The 22,545-nt window shown below is 40.8% G+C and overlaps 1 protein-coding gene across 1 annotated transcript in view; it reads right to left on the bottom strand.

Moving 5' to 3' along the window:
• Positions 1 to 249: 249 nt before the first annotated feature.
• The window catches only part of FAT1 (FAT atypical cadherin 1), a 118,311-nt gene continuing 96,015 nt past the window's right edge, over positions 250 to 22,545 (bottom strand). Inside the window, exons 12-27 of the mRNA XM_021708700.1 lie at positions 21,194 to 21,427; positions 19,734 to 20,123; positions 18,222 to 18,436; positions 17,824 to 17,961; positions 14,852 to 14,995; positions 13,991 to 14,188; positions 12,797 to 13,598; positions 12,530 to 12,661; positions 10,889 to 11,046; positions 9,792 to 10,254; positions 8,134 to 8,287; positions 7,855 to 7,965; positions 5,960 to 6,591; positions 5,119 to 5,256; positions 2,513 to 2,572; positions 250 to 387 (exon numbers count right to left, since the gene is read on the bottom strand). Of these exons, the coding sequence (XP_021564375.1) occupies positions 323 to 387; positions 2,513 to 2,572; positions 5,119 to 5,256; positions 5,960 to 6,591; positions 7,855 to 7,965; positions 8,134 to 8,287; positions 9,792 to 10,254; positions 10,889 to 11,046; positions 12,530 to 12,661; positions 12,797 to 13,598; positions 13,991 to 14,188; positions 14,852 to 14,995; positions 17,824 to 17,961; positions 18,222 to 18,436; positions 19,734 to 20,123; positions 21,194 to 21,427 (4,034 nt within the window). The 3' untranslated portion in view covers positions 250 to 322. The remainder of the gene's footprint in view (positions 388 to 2,512; positions 2,573 to 5,118; positions 5,257 to 5,959; positions 6,592 to 7,854; positions 7,966 to 8,133; positions 8,288 to 9,791; positions 10,255 to 10,888; positions 11,047 to 12,529; positions 12,662 to 12,796; positions 13,599 to 13,990; positions 14,189 to 14,851; positions 14,996 to 17,823; positions 17,962 to 18,221; positions 18,437 to 19,733; positions 20,124 to 21,193; positions 21,428 to 22,545) is intronic.

The raw sequence follows: 22,545 nt of genomic DNA, 5'->3' as shown, positions 1-22,545 counted from the left end.
GGGGGGGGGGGGGGGGGGGGGGGGGGCGACACACATTTTTGACGGACTACAACAGTCAATCTTTAATACTTTGAAAAGCACGAGGGAGCATTTTAGACTATAAAAAGGGTCATTAATAAAAAAAACATCCATTTAGGAATCGTTTTTTTTTCTCCTTAGATTTTTAAGATCCTCGACACCTGGGACGGTTAGGCGATGCATGTGGAGGATGCAGGGCGCAAACACAGGCAGCCAGGGACTTAGTCACGGCTGCAGACACCGTGCATCCACGTGAAGCAAGCCAGCACTGGATCAGATCTGCACCAACTTCTTTCAGTGAGTATCAATGAACAACTGGCATGCATAAGTCACCTCTTGATTTGCTGAGGTCAGCAGCAGCCAAAGATTCTTTCGGTGGCACAGCAGAAAGAAAAGAAAATACTTATGATTAAAACAGATAGGCGGCTGAAAAGACAATCAAGATAAGTACACAGTGCAATGTCAACTGTTCATGAAGGCCAGTCAGCCACACACCATGTCTTCAAGCCATTATCTGCAAAAATCCCAATGCCTGAGAAATTCACGTCGCATCAGTAAAACAGGATGTGGAGGAAAGTGGGGATGACAGACTAGAGGCCTTCCCGGAAGATGCAAATACAATTTTACATTCTCTTTCTTGCTTCCAACAATCTAAACTCGAAGACAAAATTTTCTTACAAATAATTAAATTAGAACCCATAGGCACTAGTAAAATATAGACTGATCAGGTTACAGAGGTGATCATCCAAATCATCTAACACGACATAAAGCACACATACTTCACAGCACATCACAACTTCCAAAGCACATTCAATTCACAGGAATCCACCAATGGATTTAGATACTTAAGGACAGAAGCAAAAGCTAAAAGGCTCCCAGACCGTATCCACTTTGAGTATGACTTTATATCTACACTGTTAGCCTGTCCTAAAGAGTCCATGAGCTACACTCATTTCCCCAAATCTGTCAACACACCTGCTCCTTCAGGGCCAATCTCTCCTCTACGCACGCAACTCCAGCAGGAAGTGGATGCAAATCCCACCACCAGTCAGGGACGGTGACACTCAGCCCTGGTTAAAACCTTGGCTTCTCTTTTTAAAATGAGGGTAAAAATCCTTCGAGTTGCTATGAGGATTAAAAAAGATAATGTTCGCTAAACACTAGCTGTTGTGAAAGTAGAAAACATGGTAAAAATGGTCTCTTTAGTGATTTTCTAAAAAAAGTCAATGCTCTTAAGGCACTCTTAAAAACATAGCTATAGAATGTATTTGAAAGTCTACTGAAAAATACAGTCATTTCTTTTAGAAAAAGGACCAACAATTTTTGTTACTATTAGGCACATGGCAATCCTTTAAATCTGAGTGAGTTTTCAACTTTAAATTCAATTATACTTGGATATGCCAAGAAATATTCTCCAATGAAGGAGAATGCAAGGAAGGAACTGCTTAAATTCTCTTCCTTAAACTCCAACGGTATTTAAAATGTTGGGAGGTCAACAGGTTGAAACTAAAATTCACTAGACAAGATGCGGATAACTTTCTAGCTCATCACGTAAAAACATGGTACTTCTTAGGAAAAGAAGAGCAAAGTCTCAGAAGTCGCCGGCGATTAGCACTGGCCCCTGCCCCTGCCTAGCAAATCTGGCCTGAGACCATCCTTTGCCCACTCAAGTCTAGACAACATGATGTCCTGTAGAAAAGGATCCCTGGGTCCTGTGGTGGTGCTTGTGTTTCTCGATGGCAAGTAGTTCTCGAAGTGTCATCCCAAGAACAGTGGCTTTAGAACTAACTGGGAACTTGTTGAAAATATGGTTCTCAGACTGGGTCAGAGGTGTTGGTGCTGTGAATCAGCAATTAGGCTTTTATCCAGCCTTCCAGGTAATCTGATTTATATTACAGTTTGAAAACTGGGAGCCTGTGCCTTTCTTATGTGATTATTCTAATTTAAGCACACGAGTGAAGGGCTAATTTAATTAAGAATAATTTGTGGGAGGTGGTCAATGTCCTCTCTCATAACTTTGAACAGATAAACCTTCATGTTAAATGATTTTCAGTAAACCAAGTGTGAAAATATACTTTTGTCAAACTCGGGGCAAAAATCAAAAGTGAAGATTTTGTTATATATGTAACTTAAAAGCTTTGGAGTAACAGTCTTATTTCTGATCATATGAAGAGGATATTTTGCACTTACAAAAAATTAACATCTTTACATTGTACCATGTAAAGATAAGTTCTTGAGATCTTATAGGTTACTTTTGATGTCCTTGTAAATAACTATGAATGGTAAAAAGTAACCAAAAGACATAACATGTATAGAAATATTTTTGCAATGCACCTGTATTATAAACATATACACGTGCAAAAAAATAAAAAGTACTCAACCCCTTCAAAACCACAGACTATTTTTATAACATTGCGATAGGCAAAAGCACAGTACTCTGGTGATACAGTCACTGTACAACACAAACACAAAGCACAAGCACTTATGACTATACCTTCTTTATTCACCGTGTCAACTACAGCATTGACAAGGTGTATTACGGTCACAATGGAAGCTTGTAAAAAGGCACAAAAGGATTCAATTAGGAAAATTTTCAGGTAGTTAAAAAACAGTGCATGAAATAGAATTTCTTTATATTATGCAATTTCTACCTTATAATTTAAAAATGTGACATGACTGCTTCAATCAGCTACTTAATATAATTAACCATGGCCCCTGCACTCTGTTAGTTATATGTCTCAGAGACTTTTCGAATCAAGCTCTGTAGTTGTCATTATTAATCAAAGGACTAAAGTAATGTTTTACTGGAACTTGGGAAAAAATTTTCAGCTATACATTTTTTTCACAATTATAATTACATATTGTGTCAGGTCAAAACACTTCTTATTTTAACATCTCATGGCAAAAGAACTTACATTTAAAGAGTAAAATCCTGGCAAGCCACTCTTTTGACTCAATTTAATGAACACAAACACTGTCTTCAGAGAAAAGAAACTGAAGAGATACTTATGCAATCTACACATAAAAACCGTTTTGTCCCTGTTCTGTCTGCTCCCACTGCGCAAGTCTGACTCTGGGCAGGTAGACCACAGCTGGGAAGCTAACAACCCACTGGAAGAACACACTGTCTGGCTGCTTCTCCCCTGTGCATCAGTGTGTGTTAAAGCACCTCGGCCAAGATGAACATGCATGCATGTGGCAGACAGAAGGATGGCCCTCAAAGATGTCTACACGCTACCCCAGAAGCCCGTGGCAAAACCACACACGGCAAGAGGGACTTTGCTGATGGAATTATATCAGGGACTTTTTGAGATGGGACTTTTCTGAATCATCTGGGTGGACTCAATGTAATCACAAGATGATATAAGAGGGGGGAATCTCTCCCAGCTGTGCCTGAAGAGGGCTGTGCAGATGGAAGATGGTCAGAACCATGCAATGCCACTCTCTCCGAAAGACAGAAGCAGCCATGAGCCAGAGCAAAACTCTAGAAAACTAGGAAATAGGAGTAAGGAAGCAGTCTTCCCTTGAGCTTCTGGAAAGGAATGAACCTACTGATATCCTGATTGTAGCCCAGTGAGACAATTATGTTCAACTTCTAAACAGAACTATAAGAGGCTAAACTGTTTTAAGCCACAACGTTAGTGGTAATCTGTAATAATAACCCTAGAAAACTAGCAATACAATGCAAATGCAAACTCAACAGACTTTAATTGTATGATCGATAATGGTTGGTAATTGCTAACAATTAATAATTGATTGAAATAATTATGATCGATACAATTAAATTGATAATGACAATGAACTATGATAATCAACAGTCCTGTGTATATTCTTTTTCTCATGTATTTTCTGGCGATTTTCGTAACTGATTTGACAATTTATTAAAAGTACTTGGAGCAGTACTAAGAAAAATGCTATTTCAAGAAAAAACTAAAAAAGAAAAAAAAGACAAAATTCTGTAATGTATTTATGAAGAGCATTTAGGGGATAAGGTATAAGTTATTACATAAGCTGGCCACAGGAACTTTTTAGAATCAAAACAAGTAAGAAATAATCCTATCTCATTGGTTTCCGCCCATATACTCCTCATCACTAGTGAACATGGGCATTCTTTGATATCATACCTAACATGCTTGAACTCAGAAAGGAATGGAACATACTGTGACCATCTTCAGAGTGGAAATGTACTCTGCAATGGGTTACAGATGACATGGACTTAAGGACTACAGATATGCCATGTATTATGGACTACATTACTATGGATCAAACAATTATCAGCGGGTTACTTCCTTCTACCAATGAAATATTTGAAATGTATAAACATAGTACCTTTTTATGCAAGAAAATAATTATCATTAAGCTTACTAATTCTGGGATTCAAACATTTCCATTAAAATCTCACTTTCCTGTGTTACTGAACATGGGCAATTTTCTCTACCGGCACGTGTTAACACAGTGAAACCAGCTGTCAATGCAATTTACCCTAGAAAAAACCAGATAAACATAATTGATGGCAGAGATCCCACTGTGAAACTTGCTTCATTAGAAATAGAATCAAACTTACTAGCAATCTCTTAAACTGTGCTCTCAGTCAGTACGCTCTGATCCAAAGGGGAGCTGGGGCCGCAGTGGGTTGGGGAGAGACAAATAGAACCTTGTAATACCAAAGGTGCTACCACAATCGAACATTCAGATGATCACATCTCTTCTTAAAGCAGGGTCTGTGACAGTGCACGTGTATTGCGTTGTCAAGAAAGCTGTTAAAAGGATTTTTTGCTCACCCCCAAGATTTCCATAACATTTACTGTTGTAAAAAAGTCAGTACAAGGTTAGTCAATCAGATGGAAATTATCCCTCAGTGAATTATATTTTCTTCCCTATTACTGACAAGTTTCTACAGTTAAATCCTATTCTTTAAGAATACTTTAAATATGCACCCAGCAGATATTCATGCAGTATGTATAAATTATTGTCTCCGAGTGGTCCAAGTAAAATATGGGCGCGTTCTGAGACTGAGGGTCCCCGGCGTACCCACACACAACCTAACAGACGTGTGCGGTGAGCATGCCGCGCCCAGGCCACAGCATCCTGCCCACTCACCGTTGTCATCACACGACTCCGACTGAAAGGAGCTCAGGGACTGCACTTCAGACAGGCTCTCCCGGGCACTGTGGGACTGAGAGGGCTTCTCCTCCAGAGGCTGCTTGGAAAGGCAGGGATCCAGATCCACCACCTTAGCTGAAAGAGGCACAGCACACGGTAAGCGCCCTGAGGGCCAGGATGGCTTCGTCCCTCTGTGCCCGACACACCGACACACAGAAAGTATTACCAAAGGACACCCAGAGACTTTCTTAATAAACAACTGGGAAAAAAAAAGTGAAACACTTTCAAAATAAAACCAAACTCCCTCCACAAAAAAATTCTACACATACTCTAGGAGATTCCTAGAACCGAAATTTTCCATAAACGTGCCTATGGCTATCATTAGACCATAAAGATCATTAACACTGTGTTTTAAAATGGCATGTATAGCTTTTTTTGGTAAAGCATCAAATATGTTAGGCTGTTAATATCAATACTTCTACTTCCTGTCCATATTTTTAAAAATCCTGGCATGAAATTATTCCAATTATTTTTTGTCATAATCTCTAAAATGTATAGTTAAAATCTCATGTCAATTACAAAAATGAAATGATCGCTCCAGAATACTATCTGAAACATGACTGGATTCAATTCCTTAATTAGAATAGCATCATAGCCTCGCTCAGCTCAGCCAGCATTCAAGACAGCCACAGAAGTTTCAGATCCTCAAAGGGTCCTCAGAGCTGGAGCAGATTCGTCTCCAACCCGTTGTGACCGGAACCCCCCGTGGCTCTGGCAGAACTCAAGACCTCACTGTCGACAGCAGCGACATCTGGCAAGACGAGAAAGTTGCTCTTACTGTCGTAGTCAAAGTCCCAGCTGGGCTTCTGGATGGAGTCACTGTCTGAAGGGGAGTTGGAGGGAGGTGGGGGCGGCAGGTTGGGGGCCACGCTGCAGACAGCCACAGCTTTTCGGTGTCCGTGCCCAGACTCGGGGTTGAAAGTACTGAATTCAGGGTGCTCTGGGATAGCAGACCCTTCAAAGGAATTTCGGTCAAGGTTGTTTCGAGAGTCACTCGGAATGCTGGGAGTGTAAGAAATGGGACGGACAGGCACCTGGGGTGGTATGTCTGAGTAAATGTTCTTATTTAGCTTTGAATCAAAATATGGTCTTTGCAAGAAAGCCGTGGGTGGTCCCAAGTGTTTGTCTTCAGGTTCGGCCTGGTGTTTCTTCTTTCGACTGATCATCTTGCGGCAGAGAACAAACACAACCACCAGTAGAAAGGTCCCTGCTATGAACACAATAATCCCTATTCCTTCTGCCAAACCGATATTCCACGGGGTGGACACGTATTGATTGGGGGCGGCGTCCTCACAGTGTCTTCCCTTGTACTCGTGGCTGCAGTTGCAGTGGTAGGAGCCATGTGTGTTCTCACAGAGGGCCCCGTTCCGGCAGGGGTTTCCAGCACATTCGTCAATGTCACTCTGACACCTGCCAAGAATGAGGAGAGGCCTTTGTAACATCAGTCAGGACACGCCATATCTATGTGAGACCAAAGACCATCCCCCCTAAATAAGATACGCCCAAACCAAAACCAGACAGCAAACAACTAAAAAACACAGCATCAACAACCACCACAGCCAAAACTTTTCGTGGGGTAATTAATTATTTGATTACATACTTTCGATGTGTATTTGGGAGACTAATACATCACGCCAGTACGCAACTGCCATTTTTCTAGGATTCAGCAGACTACTAAATCAACCCCAGAGGCTCAACATCAGTGTGTTCCAAGTTCTGATAAGCTATCACTCAGACAGTTGGGATGTGCACTTTGTAAATGTTAAGCTGTAAACTCTTCCAGCAGGCTAGATGAAATTTCTAAGAAAATGTTCCTCTTCGGGAACATGACCGTCCCATAAAACATGTGAAAAGACAGCAAGTTCTGTTTCCAGTTTAAAACCACTATTCCCTGCTGAAAACCCGCCTGGGCTCCTCAGCCTCCCAGAACAGCTCACCGGTAAGGCCCCTTTGCCCTTTCGGCCTATTGTCTACTCGCACGGCCCTACCTGCCTATTCTCTGTTTCCTCCTCTAACGAGATTTATCGACTTCGCTCGCATCCTTCGCACTCATCTGGGATGAAAATTTTGACTTTTAATATGCTTTCGCCAAATACATTAAGAGCGCTCACTGATGAGACTTAGGAAAGGCAGCTTTCCTAAATTATGTTTGGGAAACTCCGCCGGTAAGGTTTGGTTTGGGAGCAGGAACTAAGGCCACGTGGCTGGTGGCGCCCGCCTTGCCTCATTTTCTTCACTTGGCAAGGAATGGCCACCGCACAGGATTTTAGCAAGAATCACTAAAGAGAATAAAGTGAACTGTAAAAGATCTCTGCATGCTACATCAGTGGTATGGCATATTCTAAAAAATATCACTCTCATGGCCCTCAAGCTTGATGGGCCCAGTTCCACAGGTATCACATAGCATTCCATAAATATTTGCCACCTGAAAAAACCCACACGGTCTTTATTTACAGGCAATATCTCTGAAGTACGGAGGCAGGTTTATGACATCCATCTGCCCAATATTTCCTTTTACCCTAAAGAACGAACAGATCGTGAATGACGCAAGGAGCTGACAGGGGATCACCAGGCTCTCAGACAGCATCGCCCGCCCCGACAAAGGCTGCTGCAGCCGCGGCTCCACACGACACCCAGAAAGGGAGACTATGCATCCTGAAAGAAACCACGTACCTTTCTCCCCTGAAGCCCGAATCACACTGACACACGGCACCATCCAAACTGTCAAAGCACGTCCCACCGTTTTTACAGGGCTCATCTTTGCAGTATGGACTAAGCTGGCACCTGAAGAGTAAGAAAAATAGGCATGAACCTCCTGATTCTATTGCAAAGAAACAGAGCCAAACAGAAAACACGAAAAAATGCATGTAGAGACCTTTTACATACACAGCCCCACGCTGAGAAATAATTCCATACCACGATTAACCATAAAGTTAAGAAAAACATACATACCTCTGACCAGTATATAATCCTCTGCACTGGCAAACGAAGTCTCCATTGTCCACGATGCATGTGCCACCGTAGAGGCATGGGTTGGAGGAACACGGGTTGACACTCACCTCACAGTATGTCCCTATATATAAGGCACTGCATTTGCAGTAATAACCTGAATTGGCAAAAAGGCGCAAAAAAGTCCTGTCATTCGATGTCTCAAAAAACCTGTTTTAGTATATTAATAGCTTTCACCTTTAAGTTAAGTGAGGATTTAGTTCTCTAGATCTGTCAAAGCAAGTAATAGGCTCACTCTCTTGGTGTAAAAAGTTGTCTACATCAAAAACCTTCCAATGCTGGTGTAACCCAAACACAAAGAACTAAAGAGAGAACTCCCTCAGCTTTAGTTCATTATAATTTATATAAGATTATTGGGTCAAGCATGAAAGCAGAAAAATGTTTACTGACTTGAGTAAATAGATAATACGACTGAACATCTCATTTGCAACTCACCAACATTTAAGGATTAAGTGAGATAATAGTGTGAAAAGCACTCTGAAAACTAAAAGTCATCGCTTAAAAATGTAAGAAAAAAGATAATCGCATTGGTCCAAAGGAGCACAAAACATGCTGACTCTTTTGTGATGACCGTTGACAGGTGGTGTGGTAGACCATTTCTAACTATCTGCCTTGTGGGGATGCAGCTGCTCCCTTTCAGGCTGGCCCTAACGGTAGGTTTTTCGTTCATGAAAGAAACGTGGTGCTCTTGGAGAGGGTTTGGAGCCAGGGCAGGACTGCCGTGTTTCTCTCTTCCTGCCTTGGGGACCACGGCAGCACATTTCACGGAAATGCCTCTCTCAGGTTCAGCCCCGAGAGGCTCAATGAGGACAGCCTCCCTGCTGAGGTAATCTGGACATGTGATGAACATGAGCGCAACACAAACCTCAGCTGTCTCACGCCACTGAGGTGCTCAGAGTGTCAACATGGGCGCGACCGGGCCTCATCTATGCACACAGCATGCACAAGCACTGTCCACAGAAACGGCAAAACTCCAAGCATTCTGAGATCCCACTTAAAGTGTCATTTTTGACTTCCGCTCTATTAACTACACCAAGCTCTCGTTGGCATGGCGACAGCCATTTCCCTCACTGTCCACAGAACACCTCACTCTGCCAGGGCTGCAAGACTCAAGGCCAGAAGGAAACAGACGGGAAGGAAACAGTGCGACTTCCCATCTATTTCTGCTAGCAAGACTCTGGAGCAGGCCCTCTGAGCCGTTGCATAAAAAGTGGTACAAAGAACAACTAAGTGGCACTAATTCTAAATTCCCCTGGGTCGATGCTACGGAGTTGGAAGAACAGCTGAGTGTCTGCTGTGGTCTGCCTGTGGTCATGGTGCGGAATAAGACATACAGAGATACACCCTGCCCAAGTGCCAACTGTGCCTGAAGAAGCATGGCAGTCAAGAGAAACTGTACTCCCACCCAGATGGGTGAGGGATTCTAAACGTGCTTTTCTCTTTTACGCTATCTACTACTGATCTCCAACACCGACTGCAATACCTGATGATACCATTTGAGGAGAAACATATTTAAAACATGAAAGAAGAGAAAACGTAAACGTGCGGGGAACTTCCCTTTCCATTTGTGCACGTGCAGATGACGACACCAGGCAGCCTACCTCCAGCAGGCGACGGATGGCAGACACCTCCGTTCTGGCAAGGGTTGCTGGAGCAGTCTTCTGTAGCCGTCAGCAGGCACCCAGGAGACACATCCATCGACTCTTCAATGTGTGCATAGCTTCTTGGCTTGCTATTTAAGGGGAGCTCCTGCCCATTCAGATAGATGGATTCCATACAACCCCTGAAACCATTACCAACTTGGGCACTTCTTCCATGCCTTGTTCCTGGCTGACGGATGTGGCCACCAAAAAACACATAGTTATCCAGGTTCAGGGTTTTCAGGGTCCCTGGGGCTGTGCCTGACGCAGTGTGGACCTGGTCTAGAACCAATCGAGCATAGTTTCCATTCACTTCAAGAGACACAGCATGCCACTGCCCATCATTGACTTGAATGCTCTGAACAGAGACAATTCCAGGGCCACTTCCACAGTCAAACTTGTACTGGAGCCTTCCATTATGAATCTACGATAACAATTATTGTACACATGACTCTCAAGGAACATTCAATTATAGTCTCTGGTTAAAAATCTATAGGAGAGGTATGTTTGATGAATAAAGGTAGAAAGAGTAAGGCCTTGCATTTAAACAAGAGCATATCCGTCTGCTGTGCAAATAATAAAAACAGATCCTGTAGGGTTATCAAGTTCAAATGCCAGTGCACATCAACAAAGCATCATGAAAGCGACTAATAATTAAATGGACACATACACGCACACAGCATCGGGTAATATTAAAAGTCAAAACTAAATCACTAAAAAAGGTAGTCAAGATAAAATATCACTTTAAGCAGACGTAGGCTCTCTCTCTAAACTCTCTATAACATTATTAATATCGTCTAGAGTTTGACTGCTAACTGTCACATGTATTTTAAAATGTTTGTAAAAAGCAAAAATAAATCTCTATGTCACTGCAGAAAAGAGCTCTTCATCCCACAAAATCTAAAACACATGTATAGATATCAGTGAACTATTTAAATGTAGAATGCAACCATTTCACTTAGTTTATTATTTTTTAAATTAACAGTCTGAACATAAAAGGGAATTTACATTTTTAAAGCCTCCCACAACCTGAGGTACAACACTGTAAAAATACAAACCTCCAAAATACTATAGTCAGTTCCTCGAGCGTACATTACAACTGCATGGGTAGAATAGGTTCTGATTCTCATTGTCAGTTTCATCTCCAATTTATTTTCATTTTCCATTAGGCGGTACTTCACAAAGCTGTTTCCGGTAAATGTTATAGATGAACTCCCTGTGCATCACAAATAAGAAAAAATAAATCAGAACCAAGTTAAGCATATTTTTAAAAGTATGATTCCCCCGACCCGAGACTGATCTAAGTTTTTATTTAAGATTATAATGAATTCAACAAGGAAATACAACTACTTTGAGAAAACGAAGAAGAAAAAAACAAGATTATAACATTTTGAGCTCTGTCCCATGGGAAAATGTCTATTTCCTTAACAATCAGACATGATAACCAGCTCTTCATCTGGAAAATAATAAATTACGACTACTGCATCACAAATAAAAATAACAAAAGATCTAAATATAAAAAGGTTCAGTATAAAATTACTAGAAGATAATTCCAGATAGTTACAGTCTCATAGTGGTTTGAGAATACTTCTCAAGCAAAATATAAAACAATCCCTACTCTCCAAAGAAGATGAAAATGATATCAATCTTCAGAGATGGAAATTGTTATGCAAAATTATGCAGAATTGACTAAAAATTACATTTCAAAATGACAAAGGTACATTTAACAAATCAAAAGATCAATAATAATATGCAGAGGAAACTATAACACAGAGAATGTTAATACTCAAAATACACAAAGAACTCTACAAATTGATACTAAGAAACGCATAACTCAGACAATCAAACAAACGATATGAACAGGCAAGTCACGGGAGAGAAAATGCTAATAGGCAATGAACAAATAAAAAAACAGCTTTCATAAGTAGCTGGAGACATACAAATTAAAACAAGAATTAGGCATCACTTCATGCCCATTTGATGGGGGGAATTTGTTTTTAATTGTAAATCTTCAAAACTAGCAACAGAATGGGGAGTGAGACCTTCATACACGACTAGAAGAAACAGGAATTACTAAAATTTTAGGGAAATGAACATTATGGTATATTTAACTATCAAAAAATGTAGTAAATCTTTCACATAGCAAATCTTAGTTAACCTACTACATAGAAATGGAAGCATTGATAAAGATGCATGTATAAATAATTTTTTAACAGTATCATAATAACTTGAATTTTTATCCATAATAAAAATGCTGATACAGCCATGCTAGAAAATACTGCACAGCTATTAAAATATTAAGTTTACATGCGTTGGTTTAGAAAGATGCCCTTAATATACCATTAAGCGGAGTTTTTATTTTTTAGCAAGAGGTAGAGGACTGTGTGAGTTTCTTAGAAAAGAAAGATGAGAGAGAAAAAGGAAGAATAAACCTCTACATGTATATATTTAGCTGCAATGTTTATATAAACATTGAGGACACAGACGGAGGAAAAAAATTGATAAACAGAGGGTATATTGTTATAAAAGTAGAAGGAAAAGTTACTGCTGTTATTCTTTGTGCATCTCTACATTTGATTTGTTATAATAAAAATACTTTGCAATATTTTTTTACTCCAATAAAAATAAAAATTATGAGAAATAATAAAAGTGATTTAAAAAAAAAAATAAAAGCATGCTCAATCACTGAACTCTCTCACCTGGGCACTGACCAAACCTGCCTCCGGGACAGACACAGGTGTGCTTCTCCTCTCTGGGATCAGAGACACATTCAGATCCCTCGGGGCACGGGCTGTCTTCACATCCATGGTAGACAGGTGGGCATTTCCCCTCTTTATTTAAACAAAAGGCAGGGGAAGGGGCAGATAATTAACAGAAATTTCAATAAAACAATCTTTAAAGTGTGGGCATCAAAGGCTATACATGAAAAATCTGTGATGCCTATTTCAGGCACTCATGCATATTACCTTTGCAGAGACACACTGCTGTTCGACGGTGGCGGGGAGTCACAAAACTCAGCCTGGCTGTGCTGTGTGTTGACATAACATTTTCATCCACAGACACCTTTTCATCACAGAATTTCCGCGGGCAATCCAGTCCTGCACAGAGCTTCTGGAACACATCCAATATTCTAACACCGATGATTTCCTCAATATCAGCCACAGAAGAATTGATCTTATGCAGAAGCTGTTTCGTTGAAACCTGGGTACTACCTGACTTCTCTACAAAAAGTAAGACCTCCAGATGTGGATGAGGCTCAGAGGGCTGCAGACTGACTACATGTATGTCACTCCTCCTCACGCCCAGGATATTCCGTAAGGCTCGCTGAAAGTTGCGCCAGTAGTCACCCACAAATTCCTCTGGGGTGAGGTTGGCAAAGCGGACAGCAATGGTGTGGTTCAGCATCTCCTGTGTGACCTGTCTGATGTGCACCGTGATGTCAGCCACTGTGGTGAACCTCCCATCGGTCACGCTGACGTTGAGAAGATACTGCCCTATGTCTAGCTTTTTGTGTGCTATTATCTTGCCCCCCGTGCTGGAAACAGAGAACAGGTTGTCCATCTGGGGATCCAGACTGTAGGTGAGTGTGTCATACACATCTTGGTCTGTGGCATGAATCTTCCCAATGACGCCACCCGAGTACTCCTCTCCAAAAGCAGTAATGAAGATTTCTAGGGGCAAAATTGCAGGTGGATAGATGCTCTCCTCAACCACTCTAATGTCGATGTGTGTCCCAGACGACAGCGGAGGCTTCCCGTTATCTGCCACCTGGAGGAAAAGAAAGGTCACCGTGGTCTGAGTTGCTGCTTGCGACTTTTAAAAAGACATTTATATTGTCCAGCTCTAAAAAAACCTGCCAACTGTCAGATAGCTACTTTTCCACATGAGAAGTCTGTCAAGGAAAAGGACACGGAGCCTCTCTAGAGGCCTGCTCTAACTCACACTGCAGGCCACCAGTGTTTCTGACCAAGCAGCCAAATAAATAAATGAGCCCCACAGGCAGTGGGACAAAAGTGGGAGGGATGGAAAAAAACAAAACCCACAACTGGATACATTTTTGTTTTCCCATGGATGTGAGCTGTCCAAACAGAAGAAGGTAATCGCATCAAGTTGCTCTTCTCTAGGAAGCTACGATAGAATCACAGGAAGGACTTCAGTACCTTAACATGCAGAATGTAACGGTCTTTCGCTTTCTTCTGGATGGCGGCCGAAGTCAGCAGGACTCCTTGCTGGCTAATGTCAAATGCGCCATCGTCATTTCCACTCACAATAGAAAAGAAGAAGGGTGGCCCATTGTGGGAAGAGTCCTCGTCTGTGATGACCAGCTGCAGCACACTGAAACCTACTGGCTTGTTTTCCTGCACACAGTTAGAAACAAAACAAAAACCTTTCAACAAAACCGAGTCTATAGGGTCAGACACACATGTGAGTTTCAGTCATACAAAATATAAAGAAACAGAACCTCACTGCCACTCTGCCTGAAAGAAAGACAGAGAAGACAGGTGGAGGGGGGCGGGGGATGGTGGGAGGAGGGAGGGGAAGGAAGAGAAGGAAAAGGGGGCCGGGAAGAAAACCGGGAAGGGCAGGGGAGGAGGAACGGGGAGGAGGAACGGGGAGGAGGCGGAGGAGAAGTGAGGAGGTGACAGAAAAAAAGGGAGGAGGCAGGTGGGGGGGTGGAGAAGGTGGAGCGGAAGAGGGAGAGGAAGGATGGGGCTGGGGGCTGGGAAGCTGGCCCGGCAAGAAGTGCAGCTGCAGCAGGAGGTGGGATTAAGCTCCTTCGAATCTCAGGACAGCAAGAATGCGATGAGAGCCGAAGCACAAGAAGGAGAGAGGGAGAAGCTTGGCTGCATCTTGAAAAACGCCCAACTTTTCGTATTGACAGGGACTCCTCTAATCCTGCTTTTCCCATTCTTCTAGACAGAAGCCTCTGGAAAAGAACGCTGTTTCAAACAAGCCACTGAGGTCAATGACAGCACTGGTTTCAAAAGGGTTCCCTGGGCCCTGCGGCCTTCGACGCTTACCTGGATAATCACGCTGTAGTTTCCCTGAGAGAAGACGGGCGCGTGGTCGTTGACATCGGACACGTCAATGTTCACCTTCGTGGTGTTGACTCTGGGGGGGCTGCCGCTATCAGAAGCCTGAACGGTGAGCGTGTAGCCTGAAATCTTTGTGAAGACAGAGAATGTGTTTTCGCTTTCACAAGGTCAGCGAGCAGGATTTCTATCAGAAGTGTTCTCCTGGCACTTGGGAAGGGCAAGTCCCAGTGAACCACCATCATCTGCTGTGTCCTGTCTGCATGAGGGTGATACTCCAACCTACACGTGAGCACACTGCAGACAGCATACACTTCTCATCAGCTGTGGTTATCAATGATTAGATCCTCTGATACCTCTCAAAAATGTGTGCATTTTGTTAAGTGTTTTATCTTTAAACACTTGCAGTTCTGTTTACAGAAATTAAGATAGAAACGTAATACAACTGATTAAAAAAAAAAAACGCTGGCGTATCTCAAATGCTGTTGCTTCCACTATACAGCAGGCAGCTTTCTTAGGGCCCAAAACTCACTCTCAGCTGAAAGCAGACAGGCATTAGCTGTCTCCCACCGCAGGACACTCCAGATCACCCTCCCCCTCAATTTCGTACTTGGATTGTACTCAGCTGTCTAAATCCCCCAAGATTATCTCTTTGTGACCTCTTACAAAAGAAATTAAGTCAAGTGACATAGCTTCTTTCCCAGGGCAGTTCCCTATAAAGTTCTCGCTTCTAGAATGAATGATGGAAGAAGTCAGAAAGCTGGCTAAATCCCTGAGTATGTTCTATAGAACATTAGTCCTACAAGATGCTCCAACAAAAAAGAGCTGCAAGAGGAAATTAGCTTGGGAAACACCACAGGCTGCCTCACAACAGACAGAAGTATTTTAAAGGATCTAGGGTCTTCAGTCAAAAATTACTAAATTTTATTCTACCCAGCAGTACAGCAATCCCAGGGATAGCAGTCATGCTTCCTCAACTCTTAGAAAGTTCCTACTCAAAACTAAGAGGTCAGAAAAAAAAATTAAAGAATTGAGACCTTAATAAGATATCTCATCACTACCTTCCCAAGTTTCTCTAACCTTCTTAGGTATACCCATTCTTCTTCTCACACTTCATTTTGCAGCATCACAATGTCCTTCTAGTTTCCCAAACGAAGGCTTCCTTCGCGTCTTCAAGTCACTACCTCTCTGAAGCAGCTCAGGCTCTACTTCCCTTTCTGTCTGTGCATCTGAGTAGATGGATGATGGATGGATTGATGAATGGATGCATGGGTGTGGATGGGTGTTCAACCCGGCTTGCCTCTCCTCATTTGTTCAAATTTATCCCAACCTCCCATCACTTCTAGGAGCATCTCAAGGGCACATACTGTATCTATATTTCCTGCTTCTGAGTCTCTAAATATGACTAAAATCTCCAAATACTGCCTGAATAATTCTACTTGAATGTCCAAAACCACATTCATTGTCCTCTTCCAAGCCCCTCTAAGTTTATAACTCCTAACTTTCCTACTTCTCTTTAATGGTACCACCCAGTCAAAACAAGACTGCAAAAGACAAGGTCACCTCTGACACCCCTGACACCTGACCTACTTTCTACTTAGGGCCTTACCTAAGCGTTGTGGATTCTAGTTTCCTTTGCTGAGACTCTTCACTTGTCTTTATCAACTCCACTGTTGCTCTCCCAAGTCAGGCTCTTGCTGCCTCGTAACTGATCAATTGTAAGTAGCATCGTACCTCCCTTGGTCTCCTATTACTCGAAAGAACACTTAGACCTACTGGAACACTAGCCTTCCAAAATGTCTTCCTGCAATAGGCAGCTGTTTCAGTATCTGTGGAGGACTAGTTCCAGGACTCCCCACAGACACCAAAATCTGCGGATGCTCAAGTCTCTGATAGAAAATGGTGTCATATTTGCATATAACCTATGCATATACTTCTGAATACTTTAATCTCTAGATTACTGACAGTACTTAAAGCAATATACATGCTATATAAATGATGATCATACTGCATTTTTATCTGTATTATTTTTTATTGTTGTATTGCTATTTTTTCCTATCTTTTTTCTGAATATTTTTGAACCATGGTCAGTTAATTCCCTGATGCAGAACACATGGCCACAAAGGCTGGCTGTCCCCCCTTCTCACAAATATTCAGCAATGGCCTAAGGCCTGAAGTATCAGATCTGAACCTCTGATTCTGGTTCTCCATATGACCCATAATCTGTTCCTAAAATACCTTTCTCTTCTTCTTTGTAAGTCATTCCAATATAGCTGGGTAAAGTCCCAATATATTTCTTGGCTTCTATCTCCATGCCTGTATTCATGCAACTCCTCACAGGGAATACCTTTCTCTCAACCTTAATCTCTGCTATTATTTAAAAGTCAGCTTCTAGCTTTATGAAGTGTCTCAAAACATTGGAGCAACAGAAATTTCTTCCTGAATACAAAATTTTAAAATTCAAACTTCATATTAGTATGGGACATATATCTCATATCTTTGAGCTCTTCATAGTGTCGTTGCTTTTCAAGTGTTTACATCTGGCCTGCCAGTTCCCAAGGAGATGGCTGGTTCTACCCTTCTGGTACTTTCCATCGTGCCCAGCAGAAATGGACACAAGGCACTTCTAGATATGGATTTGGTAATTTGTAAACAACTTTATTGTATTTTTTACTCTTCTGCATTTTATTCTCATTTTCTTCTTCTTCTTTATTTTTATTTTAAAGATGTGGGGTACAATTCAGGATTAGATATATAAGTGGTCATCGTACAGGTACAGTTTGGGCCTCCCTTTGGTCCCCACTTTGCCTGGTTTGAGATCAGGTGCCCTTATGGATGTCGTGCTCCCCAACCCAGCAGTATCCTGCCCCTGCCAATCCCTTTCTTACCATATTATGGCAAATGTTCAGGGCTCACTTATGAGTGATTGTAAACAATTTAAGTCAAACTCTTTCACTTACTGTTTCTCGGTCTAGAAGTTTGGTCACTTTGACTTCTCCCTTCACAGGGTCGATGGTAAATGGACTTCCTTGGTTGCCATCTATAATTGCATAGTGGATGTGGCTGTTTGAAGGTCCATCAGCGTCATCAGCCATAACCTAGAAAACCACGCTGCTGTTTAGGAGGCAGCTAAGGGGGCGGGCATAAGTCTATCAAGCTTTTTTTCTAATAGTCATAGCTAGCTGTTTTAACGCAATTACTTGTAAGGTCAGTAACTGACTGATGTTTTCTGATCTAACGAAAGACATTTCCAAATCTCCAAGATATTGTCAATAGGATACTACAAAAACCGGATCAGTTTTACCAAAAATTCTTGCAAAGGTGCAGAAGAAAGCGGTGGGGAGAAAAAAACACATACTGTAATGACTGACTGCTCAAGAACAGCATCTTCACTGATCACAGTCGTATAGGTGTCTTGGCTGAACACTGGGCTATTGTCATTGACATCTGTGACATTAACGTTCACCGTTGCCACGTCGCTCAGTGAGGGTGTGCCTCCGTCAGCAGCCTCCACGGTGAGGTAATACTCATGAGCGCTTTCATAATCCAGATGCTCAATGACAAACACGACCCCTGTACAGAAAATCAAAATCACTTCCCATACTTCAACATGCCATGACTTCTTCCCACTGTGGTGAAATAAATAACACTTTCAAACAAATTCAGCGTTCACGTCAATGATTTGCTTACTTACTATTTACGTATGTTTTCCAATTTTTTAACTCAACAATTAAAAATTATGAATTTGCCTGTCCCTGGATCCCTACTCATTTCTTTTACTTATTTTTCTGATATTCTTCACAATGTTTAAATTGCTTTCCTAGTCAATACTCACTACATCCCTGATACAAAAATGATTATTGTATCTCCTATCTCTTTAGAACCACAGTTCACTACAGACTTCCCTCCAGTTTAATAAACAAATTTAAATAAAAACATAAAAATTCTATTCTGTGCTTTTTAGTTTCCTTTTCCTTCTCATACTTCTTAATAGAGATGTATAGCCTTTTATTCAATCCCTACAATAACACTTTATTTACATCCTATCTTTAAAAAACCCTTTTGACTTAACAATTTCTTTAATATCTTTCTTTTTCACTTCATTACCATCCATCCTACTAAAAAAAAAAAAACGGGATAAAAGAGTCCTAAAAAAATTTTATGATATGTATTCAAATGTTTTAAAATAGCACAACTGCACACCTATCTTTGTTTCCAACAGTCAAATATGATTAAATACAGTTTGAATGAAGCAACTTTTTACAGCATTCTAAGACTTTACAGCTATTTTAGACCAGAGGTGAGCATGACCACAAAAGTACTTATGCAGCACGTCAATACCTCCTGTGATTTTTGGGCCTGTTGGTGGTCTTTCAGTAAGTGTGACTCAAAGAGCTTCAACTGTTATATATACCTAGCATGATACAGAAGTCACTTTGATATTTATCAGATGCCCAAAATAGAAACTAAGATCAAAGAAGTCCAACCTACTGTCTGACCTGGAAAACTACTTTCCATGAGTCTTACCGCACAGGATCCTTTACTATCATCTGCTCTTATCATCACTAATCTGCTACACTTTATGTCACACCTCAGCTATTAGAAGGTGATACTTTAGTTTTCTATTTTAGGCTAATGTGCTTGTAGTTTATAGTAGATAAACTAGAAATGACTCTTATTTCACAGAACTATAGTCTGAAATCTTCTAAACCACTTTCAAGCCTGCTTTAGGCAATTAAAATAAAAGAGCTTTATTTTCTTAGAACACCTACTGACAATACGTGACCCGTCACTTGGTATGAGGTGAAGTCCCAAGCAAGTCTAGCCTTTTTTGGAATAAAGGCATCCTCTCATATATGTGGTGGGTTACCTGTTTTAGAATCTATGCTGAATTTTCCATGTTCATTTCCACTAATTATTGAGTAGGTGATTTCTGCATTTGCTTCAATATCCCGACTTGCCGCATACACCTGAAGAACTTCTGTTCCAGTAAGAATGTCCTCAGACACCGTGGCGCCATATTCACGGTATTCAAACACGGGAGGGTTGTCATTTATATCCAGAACTGATACAACAACGGTGCTGGTGGCTGTCAGCCTCCTTGGCAAGCCTTGATCTGCAGCTCTCAAAGTGAGGGTATATACTGCCTGGAGTTCTCGATCTAAAGGCTTTTCTAACTGAATAATTCCAGATAATTCATTAATGGAGAACTGCCCATCAGCAGAGTTAGTCAGTGAGTAGGAAATCTTTCGATTCAATCCTGTCAAGACACGATATCACATCAGAAAAATCATACCAAGAAATGAAATACACAGCCAATTTTTTAAAAAGGGAAAATGCACATATATATATCATTTAAAAATTCTTAAGACTGTAGTGAAAAGTATGCTTTTCAGATTAATAATTTCCTGAGTTTAAACAAATATAAATTTCATAGCTACCTGGCTTTTCAGACTATTTTACATAGGAGTCTGTGGTAAAGTCTTCAGCAGACCTTATAAAACAAATCCATTTATTACTGAGTATCAATGACAAAGACTTATTTGAAAAGTAACATTTTTGATAGTCTTCTAATTTTTCACTATTACGGGTTGAGTATCCCTAATCTGAAAATCCGAAATTTGAGATGTTCCAAAATCCAAAACTTGAGTACCAACATGATGCTCAAAAAAGAAAAAAAATTAAAAAAAAAAAAACAGCCACCCACCCAACCAACCAATCAAAAAAAAACCTTATGGGAGCATTTTGGATTTCAAAGTTTTAGATATGAGAAGCTCATCTGGCAAGTATAAGGAAATAATGCAAATCTTCCAAAATCGAAAAACATCCAAACTCTGAAAGACTTCTAGGTCCGAACATTTTGAACAAGGGCTATCCAACTTGCAGTGTGTCTGAAGAAGTCATTCTCTGCTATCAAAATGCTATGACTATATACCCTACAGTCAAATTTTCTCCATAAAAATTTTTGAAAGATTTGTAAAACTATAACAATATAGCATTTGCTTCTGTTATGTTCCATTGATGCTAAAACCTCTTTATATCACTACTTGCTTCTTCACAAAATAATACTTAATGAATTAATTAAATGGGACAGTATCTGTTAAGATAGTCATTAATCAGAAATGTAGTTAACACCACTGATACTTTACAGCACGTTCACTGGATGCAATTTTGGGACTTCAAATATTCATTAAAAATGAATTATTCTCAAGATTTCACTCTACAATAAGGACAGACTATGTTATAACATGCATGAGAGAAGGTAAGTTAAACAGGCTGAATTTAGGATACATTTTAAAACAGAGGTTCCTAGCATCTTCTGGAAGATACCTGCATCTGCATCTGTGGCCTGCACTCTTGTCAACAGTGTTCCAGGCTCTGTGTTTTCAAATACGGTAATGGTGTAAGGATCAGCAGAGAATTCAGGGGCATTATCATTCACATCTTCCAAAGTGAGCACAATATTGGCTTGGCAGAATCTTCCGCCTCCATCTGTGGCCCTGACGAGAAGATTATAAACTGCCTGTTCCTCACGATCGAGGGGGGCTAATGTTTTCAGTTCACCTAAAACAGACAGACAGAAATAGACAGATTCATTTAAAATTTAAGAAGTGAATGTAACTGTGCGTCTTATTTCTTCCCCTTTTCTCTTATAGTTATAACATCTGAGCCTTCCTCTGGAGAACAGTTTTGTCAATGACAGCTGCATGAGCGGAGTGAGTTCCAGGTGTTCCAAACCTGCCAGGTGTTGGCCCTTAAGTAATAAAGACCCGAGGACAGGGCCTCTTAACATTATAAGTAATATTACGAAAGTAAAACAGCTGCTTTATTTTCCAAATTGAAAAATTTTTAAATTGACTCAAAAATTAGATTCGTATGTTCATAATTAGTTCTTCATGGTAAAAATTAAAAAGCTTAGTAGAAAACTGTTACTTGATCACAATTTTAACAAAATACAAATTACAAGGAAAAAAACAATTCTAGCCGGGCTCAGTGGCTCACCCTGTAATCCCAGCACTTTGGGAGGCCGAGGTGAGTGGATTGCCTGAGCCCGCGGGTTCGAGACCCGCCTGGGCAACTTGGCGAGCCCTCATCTCTACAATAAATAAAAAATTAGCCGGGCGTGGTAGCGCGTGCCTGTATTCCAGCTACTTGGAAGGCTGAGGTGGAAGGATCGCCGGAGCCCAGCAGGTCGAGGCTGCAGTGGCCAGGAGTGGCCACTGCACTCCAGTCTGGGTGACAGAGTAAGACTCCAACTCAAAAAAAAAAAAAATTCTGTTTTTAAAAGTACTATGAATCACATTACTTAGTCGTGAAAATGCTGAATTATAAATTTATAATCACAAAATCAAGAAAGCATGCTGAAAAAAGAAAAATAAAACATGATGTCAAATGAAATGGATAAATCAGAAAGTATGAGATAAACTTTAACTTCTGAGTTTAAAACAAATAACATGGTACAAACAACTTACAAAATGTAAATCTTTTAAGTAGGTGATATTTTTGCTGTTAATGTTTATCTCACCCAAACTTTACACAGTTAAGTTGCAATTTAGATCTCTAAAAGATGCTAATTTCATAGCATCAGAATAAATTTGAAGGACTGAATAGAATTTGTTTTGTATGTAATCTAAAATCATCCACATATATGATTCATATTCAATCATACATGATATGTTCAA

The sequence above is a fragment of the Carlito syrichta genome, unplaced genomic scaffold (assembly GCF_000164805.1).
Source record: "Carlito syrichta isolate Samal-C Ts95f unplaced genomic scaffold, Tarsius_syrichta-2.0.1 Scaffold143646, whole genome shotgun sequence".
In the NCBI taxonomy this organism is placed as follows: Eukaryota; Metazoa; Chordata; class Mammalia; order Primates; family Tarsiidae; genus Carlito; species Carlito syrichta.
Note: the sequence above shows the minus strand (reverse complement) of the source record. Positions and strands in the feature narration are given on the sequence as shown.